General features: G+C 48.3%; 1 protein-coding gene across 1 annotated transcript in view; it reads left to right on the plus strand.

Annotated features, from left to right (window-relative positions):
* Nucleotides 1-5,434, plus strand: part of LOC139233941 (tensin-4-like) — a 54,588-nt gene extending 49,154 nt beyond the window's left edge. Inside the window, exon 15 of the mRNA XM_070864625.1 lies at nt 3,089-5,434. Coding sequence (XP_070720726.1) covers nt 3,089-3,230 — 142 coding nt within the window. The 3' untranslated portion in view covers nt 3,231-5,434. The remainder of the gene's footprint in view (nt 1-3,088) is intronic.
* Nucleotides 5,435-9,092: the final 3,658 nt, after the last annotated feature.

Consider the following 9,092-nt stretch of genomic DNA (forward strand, 5'->3'; position numbering starts at 1 on the left):
TGTTTACACACACACACTGTTTACACACACACACTGTTTACACACACACACACACATTGTTTACACACACACACACACACTGTTTACACACACACACACACATTGTTTACACACACACACACACACTGTTTACACACACACACTGTTTACACACACACACACACATTGTTTACACACACACACACACACACTGTTTACACACACACACACATTGTTTACACACACACACACACACTGTTTACACACACACACACACATTGTTTACACACACGCACACACATTGTTTACACACACGCACACACACACATTGTTTACACACACACACACACTGTTTACACACACACACACACACATTGTTTACACACACACACACACACTGTTTACACACACACACACTGTTTACACACACACATGCACACACACTGTTTACACACACACACACATTGTTTACACACACACACACACACACACACATTGTTTACACACACACACACACACACTGTTTACACACACACACTCACACTGTTTACACACACACACACACACATTGTTTACACACACACACACACACACACTGTTTACACACACACACTGTTTACATACACACACATTGTTTACACACACCCACACACACACACTGTTTACACACACACACACACATTGTTTACACACATGCACACACATTGTTTACACACACGCACACACACACATTGTTTACACACACACACACACACACACACATTGTTTACACACACACACACTGTTTACACACACACACACACATTGTTTACACACACACACACACACACTGTTTACACACACACACACACACACTGTTTACACACACACACGCACACACACTGTTTACACACACACACACATTGTTTACACACACGCGCACACACACACATTGTTACACACACACACACACACTGTTTACACACACACACGCACACGCACACATTGTTTACACACACACACACACATTGTTTACACACACACACACACACACACTGTTTACACACACACACACACTGTTTACACACACGCACACACACACACATTGTTTACACACACACACACACACACTGTTTACACACACACACACACACACACACTGTTTACACACGCACACACACATTGTTTACACACGCACACACATTGTTTACACACACACTCACACACACACAGTTTACACACACACACTGTTTACACACACACACACTGTTTACACACACACACACACATTGTTTACACACACACACACACACACACTGTTTACACACACACACACACACTGTTTACACACACACACGCACACGCACTGTTTACACACACACACACACATTGTTTACACACACACACACACACACACACACACACACATTGTTTACACACACACACATTGTTTACACACACACATTGTTTACACACACACACGCACACACAAACATTGTTTACACACACCCACACACACTTTACACACACACACACACACACTGTTTACACACACACACGCACACACACTGTTTACACACACACACACATTGTTTACACACACGCACACACACACACACACTGTTTACACACACACACGCACACATTGTTTACACACACACACACATTGTTTACACACACACACACACACACACTGTTTACGCACACACACACATTGTTTACACACACACACACACACACACACACTGTTTACACACACACACACACACACTGTTTACACACACACACACATTGTTTACACACACACACACACATTGTTTACACACACACACACACACAGTTTACACACACACACACACTGTTTACACACACACACACACACACACACATTGTTTACACACACACACACACTGTTTACACACACACGCACACACACACTGTTTACACACACACACATTGTTTACACACACACACACTGTTTACACACACACGCACACACACACTGTTTACACACACACACACTGTTTACACACACACACACACATTGTTTACACACACACACACACACACTGTTTACACACACACACGCACACATTGTTTACACACACACACACATTGTTTACACACACACACACATTGTTTACACACACACACTGTTTACACACACACACACACACACACACATTGTTTACACACACACACACACACAGTTTACACACACACACACACTGTTTACACACACACACTGTTTACACACACACACTGTTTACACACACACACACATTGTTTACACACACACACACACACTGTTTACACACACACACATTGTTTACACACACGCACACACATTGTTTACACACACGCATACACACACATTGTTTACACACACGCACACACACACATTGTTTACACACACACACACACACTGTTTACACACACACACACACACACACTGTTTACACACACGCACACACACACACACACTTTTTACACACACACACACGCACTGTTTACACACACACACACGCACTGTTTACACACACACACATTGTTTACACACACACACACACACACACTGTTTACACACACACACACACATTGTTTACACACACGCACACACACACATTGTTTACACACACACACACACTGTTTACACACACACACTCACACTGTTTACACACACACACACACACACTGTTTACACACACACACACACACACTGTTTACACACACACACACACACTGTGCTCACACAGTGGGACAAATGTTTCCTCCCCAATCTCGAGCTGTCCCAATCAGTGGGCTCTGTAAGGGGAGGTGAGCGGGGGGTGGGGGGGGGGCGGGGGGATGGGTAGGAGCTACGGGGGGGATGGGCAGAAGCTATCGGAGAGCAGGTTGGGAAAACAGAGTGACTGAGGAATTTGTCGCCCCTTTTAATATATTCCACAAATGCAGGAGATTCTGTAACTTTGGGTTTTGTTGAAGAGAATGCCGTCTTTACCGTAACTAAATGCTGAGAAGCGTTAGGGAGCTCAGACACTCAGCGTTCCCTTGGTTTTTAAAGATTTTGATTTGATTTCTTTTAGATGTCGAATGTTCCGTGGATTCATGTTTAATATTTTATTTTCAGGATCTTTGCGTTTGTGGCAAAAAAGCAAGGAAGTGCATCAGAAAATGTCTGCCACCTGTTTGCCGAGTTTGAGCAGGACCATTCTGCCCACCTCATCATCAACCACGTCTCAAAGACCTTGCTCGAGCCGCAGAGGATGTGAGTGGCCAGAGAGACAGCGGAGATTGTCCGAGAGCTTCACGTGTCTTAAGCTCCGCTGGGACCCTTATCTCCCACTGGGACCCTTATCTCCTGCTGGGACCCTTAACCCCCGCTGGGACCCTTAACCCCCGCTGGGACCCTTAACCCCGCTGGGACCCTTAACCCCCGCTGGGACCGTGGCAATTGTTGCCAATCTGCGTTGCTCAGTCCCGGAGTCTGTTTCGGGAACTGAAAGACAAATCCATACTCTGGGCATCGAGCGGCTGAGACACAGGTCAGTGTCCGCACTGAGCGTGTCCGAGACGGAGGGTTTCACTGACCAATACTGAGGGAGTACGGGAGCCAGTGAGGGATGCGTCGGTGGGCAAGACCTCACCCCTCTCTGTGCAGCAGGCTGTGAGCGAATTATCTGCCATTGCTGCTCTGTCGGTGCACAGCATGCGGGCGCCGTGTTACAATGTCTCTTTTATATGAATTCTCTTTAAATAGCGGCGTCCCAGCCAAACAGCAGCAGTTCCCTGTCATGTAGCATCATTTGTGTAACATGCACCCACTGAAGCTGTGCTGTCGTCTACAGATACTGCGCCATCACATGTTAGCAATATAGACAGCCCCACTCTCCATCCCACCCTTTCTCATATTCCGATTGACCCAGCTGCATTTGTGGGTCTTCTGAACTTTCCTCTCATCCCCTGTCCTACACACATTCCCTCGCGGCGAGAATATCGAGACTCTACCCTCTTCCCCCTCAGTGTTCACTTCCTCTCACAGTCAACAAGCTCTAAAACCTGGCCTTAATCTTTATTCATTCTCGCTGGCAAGACCGACATTTATTGCCCATCCCCTAATTGCCCCTCGAGAAGGAGGTGGTGAGCCGCCGCCTTGAACCGCTGCAGTCCGTGTGCTGAAGGTGCTCCCACAGTGCTGTTAGGGAGGGAGTTCCAGGATTGTGACCCAGCGACGATGAAGGAACGGCCGATATATTTCCAAGTCAGGATGGTGTGTGACTGGGAAGGGAACGTGGAGGTGATGGTGTTCCCGTGCGCCTGCTGCCCTTGTCCTTCTAGGTGGTAGAGGTCGCGGGTTTGGGAGGTGCTGCCGAAGTCAATGACCTAGATGAGGGGACCGAGTGTAATGTATCCATGTTTGCTAACGATACAAAGCTCGGTGGGACAGTAAGCTTTGAGGAGAACACAAGGTTTCAAGGGCATATAGACAGGTTAAGTGAGTGGGCAAGAACATGCAGCTGGAATATAATGTGAAGTGATCCACTTTGGTAGGAAAAATGGAAAAACAGAATTGTTAAAAAATGGTGAAAGATTGTGAAATGTTGGTGTTGAGAGGGACCTGGGTGTCCTTGTACACCAATCACTGAAAGTTAACATGCAGGTACAGCAAGTTATCAGGAAAGCAAATGGTATGTTGGCCTTTATTACACAGGGATTGGAGTAAAGAGGTCTTACTACAATTATACAGGGCCACCAGACTGATTCCTGGGACGGGGGATTGTCCTGTGAGGAGAGATTGAGTAGACTAGGCCTATATTCTCTAGAGTTTAGAAGAATGAGAGGTGATCTCTGAAACACATGAAATTCTTGTAGGGCTTGACAGGGTAGATGCAGGGAGGATGTTTTCCCTGGCTGGGGAGTCTAGAACCAGGGGTCACAGTCTCAGAATAAGGGGTCGGCCATTTAGGTCAGAAAGAGCAGGGGTCCCAACACCGACCCCTGGGACACCGCGGTACACCTCCCTCCCGGTCTGTAACAACCGTTCACTGCTGCTCCCTGCTTTCTGTCGCTTCGCCAATGTGTATCCATGCAGCCAATGTCCCTTTAATCCCACGGGCTTTAATTCTGCTAACACGTCCATTATGTGGCACTTTATCAAACGCATTTTGAAAGTGGATTGTACGCCTCTTGTTCACCCTCTCCATTACTTCATCAAAGAACTCGATCAAGTTAGTCAGACACAATTTGCCTTTAACAAAGGTTCCTAATCTTTAATTCATTGCAAGTTAGTTATTGTGTTCGATAACGACGGTCTCATTATTCTAGATCATTCCATACTGCTCCTGTTTCTAAGAGTTTACAACATTGTTTAAAGTGTTTCTCTGCAATTAATATTGGTTCCTCATCATTTTAAGTATTGTAATTAATTAAAAACAAATAAATGATTTCGCTCTGAGATTAAACACAGTGTAATGTATTTGCTTCATGGGTTCTTTGCTTAAAAATTCACAGCAACACATTGTTAATAAACCAACTAGTTCTTAATAGCAAAGGTTTAACAATCACACTACACATTACCAGTTCACCCACCAGGCTCACAACCACCTGCCTCATCGTGGATCCCCCGAACCCAACTGGCTGGGGTTTTATTGAGTCTTGTGAACATCACCTGACTGGCTAAGCCATTCACAATTCAACAGCTCAACAAATATTTTCATATAACTTTAAATCAAGTACCCCCTTGTGGTAAGGGCACTAGAACCCATAAATTTCCAATTCAACTGGGAACTTTGTCAAATTAAATTAAAATTTGGTTGCCGGGGGTGATGATGCACTCCAGTCTCTCCGGCACCCACCTCTCGCGGAAGGCCGCGAGCGTACTGGTGGACACTGCGTGCTCCATCTCCAGGGATACCCTGGCTCGAGAGAGGCAAGCAGTCGGGCTGAACAACCTCCTCGACCGCCCGCTGCCTGGACCGGCTGATGGCCACCTTGGCCGTGCCCAGGAACAATCCTATGAGGAGGCCTTCTGACCTGCCCGCTCCCTCTGCACAGGGTGCCCAAAGATCAGGAGCGTTGGACGGAAGTGTAACCAGAATTTGACGAGCAGCCTCTTCAGATAGTGGAAGAGGGGCTGCAACCTGACACATACAACGAAAACGTGGAGCACGGACTCCTCCAGACCGCAGAAATTGCAGGCGGCCTGGGAGTCCGTGAACCGACTTAAAAACCGATTGCACAGGACTGCCCCATGCTACTCCCGCGAAGAGAGCCCCCCATTGGGGACCCCCGCCTCCTCCGGATGGCAAGATAGTGCGTCATGGCGTGTCTGGATGGCAGACAAGGATGGCAAAGTGGAGAGTGTGCAGGAGCAGCCCGTACAGGAAACCTCCGCACAGCAACAGCCCCACAAACCTGTGAGCGTACGTTACACGTGGGACTCTCTTTAAATTCACACTCGCTGGTCTCTGCTCCCCGAGTAACCCCTCACCCCGAGTAACCCCTCACCCCGAGTAACACCGTTCACCAGGGAATGGTAGCACAGTGATTATGTCACTGGACCAGTAATCCCGGGGCCTGGACCAATGATCCGGAGACACGAGGTCAAATCCCAACACGGCAGCTGGGGAATTTAAATTCAGTTCACTAAACAAACCTGGAATTAAAAGCCAGTATCAGTAATGGTGACCATGAAACTACTGGATTGCTGTAAAAACCCAACTGGTTCACTAACGGCCTTTCGGGAAGGAAATCTGCCACCCTTACCCGGTCTGGCCGATATGTGACTCCAGACCGATAGCAATGTGGTTGACTCTCATCTGCCCTCTGCAATGGTGGCCCACCACCACCTTCGAGGGTGATTAGGGGATGGGCAATAAATGCCGACCTTGCCAGCGACGCCCACATCCTGCGCATGAATTAAAATAAACCCCAGAAAACCCAGTCCCCCTGTTCTGTCTGCTCTCTGGAGTGGGGACTTGAGCCTTCAGACTCAGGGGGGAGAGACTGAGCAATGGCCGACAGTATCGTTGATCTTGGCCAGGGTGGGAGGCACCGAGTCCAATACTAGCACAGACGCTGCCCGCTTCTGAGTATCCCAGTCCCACCCAGGGCACTGCCTCTCAACCACAGATTCATTCTTTATTTCCTCCCTTGGGATGAGTTATCAGGAAGAGAGGTCAGAAAAACTGCTGGAATGTTTCTGGTTCTGGCACTGGTTGGTTACCGTGGAGGGAGTGCAGCGAAGGTTCACCAGACTGATTCCCGGGATGGCAGGACTGACATATGAGGAGAGACTGGATCAACTGGCCCTGTATTCACTGGAGTTTAGAAGAATGAGAGGGGATCTCATAGAAACATATAAAATTCTGACGGGACTGGACAGGTTAGATGCGGGAGGAATGTTCCCGATGTTGGGGAAGTCCAGAACCAGGGGACACAGTCTTAAGATAAGGGGTAGGCCATTTAGGACTGAGATGAGGAGAAACTTCTTCACTCAGAGTTGTTAACCTGTGGAATTCCCTGCCGCAGAGAGTTGTTGATGCCAGTTCATTGGATATATTCAAAAGGAAGTTAGATATGGCCCTTATGGCTAAAGGGATCAAGGAGTATGGAGAGAAAGCAGGAAAGGGGTACTGAGGGAATGATCAGCCATGGTCTTATTGAATGGTGGTGCAGGCTCGAGGGGCCGAATGGCCTGCTCCTGCACCTATTTTCTATGTTTCTATGTGGCGAGGTGGTGAGATCGAGATGTGGGAAAGGATATTGGGATAATGTTGACAACAGCCCATTGCGGCATGGATCTGTAACCTGGGGGTTGCTTAAGGTGGCTGCACAATGGGACTTACTGCAAGAAGGAATTCAGATAATTGAAATAATGGAGGCAGGTGTGATGGGAGCCGCCCTGTCTCATTTCCCACCCCCTCGCTCTCTCATTAACCCCACCTCACAATACACGACACCACAACCCTGTGGGCCTCTCTCTGACAGGAGAAAGACAGGAGTCATTAACCGTCCCGTGGATTGACACCCATTCCCAGTTTAAACACGTTCGGAGCCTCCTGCTGTAGATATACGGGGTGAAAGGGTTAGATTATGAGGAAAGGTTGCAGAGACTAAGATTGAATTCCCTCGAGTTTAGAAGATTAACGGGTGATCGAATTGAGGTGTTTATAATCAGAGACATTTACGGCGTGGAACAAGGCCATTCGGCCCATTGTGTCCGTGTCGGCCGACACACAGCTACCCAGCCTAATCCCACTTCCCAGCTCCAGGTCCATCGTCCTGTAGGATTTAAGATGATTAAAGGAGTTGATGGGGTCGAGAGAGAGAAACTGTTCCCTCTGCTGGGGGGAGTCCAGAACAAGGGGCAGTACCTTAAAATTAGAGCCAGGCACAGGGGTGATGTCACTTCTTCACACAAAGGGCGGCGGGAATCTGGAACTCTCTTCCCCCAAAGGCTGTGGAGGCCGAGGGTCAAAGGAAATTTTAACACTGAGATAGGTAGATTTTTGTTAGGGTATGAAGAGTGGATAAATAAGAGTTAACATACAGACCAGTCATGGTCTCATTGAATGGTGGTACAGGATCGAGGGGCTGAATGGCCTCCTCCTGTTCCTATGTAACAGGCTCGAGGGGCTGAATGGCCTCCTGTTCCTGTGTAACAGGATCGAGGGGCTGAATGGCCTCCTCCTGTTCCTGTGTAACAGGCTCGAGGGGCTGAATGGGCCTCCTCGTGTTCCTGTGAAACAGGCTTGAAGGGCTGAATGGCCTCCTCCTGTTCCTGTGTAACAGGCTTGAGGGGCTGAATGGTCTCCTCCTGTTCCTGTGTAACAAGCTCGAGGGGCTTAATGGCTTCCTCCTGTTCCTGTATAACAAGATCGAGGGACTGAATGGGCCTCCTCCTGTTCCTGTGTAACAGGCTCGAGGGGCTGAATGGGCCTCCTCCTGTTCCTGTGTAACAGGCTCGAGGGGCTGAATGGCTTCCTCCTGTTCCTGTGTAACAGGCTCGAGGGGCTGAATGGCCTCCTCCTGTTCCTGTGTAACAGGCTCGAGGGGCTGAATGGCCTCCTCCTGTTCCTGTGTAACAGGCTCGAGGGGCTGAATGGCTTCCTCCTGTTCCTGTGTAACAGGCT

This window comes from Pristiophorus japonicus, chromosome 21, assembly GCF_044704955.1.
Source record: "Pristiophorus japonicus isolate sPriJap1 chromosome 21, sPriJap1.hap1, whole genome shotgun sequence".
Lineage (NCBI taxonomy): Eukaryota > Metazoa > Chordata > Chondrichthyes > Pristiophoridae > Pristiophorus > Pristiophorus japonicus.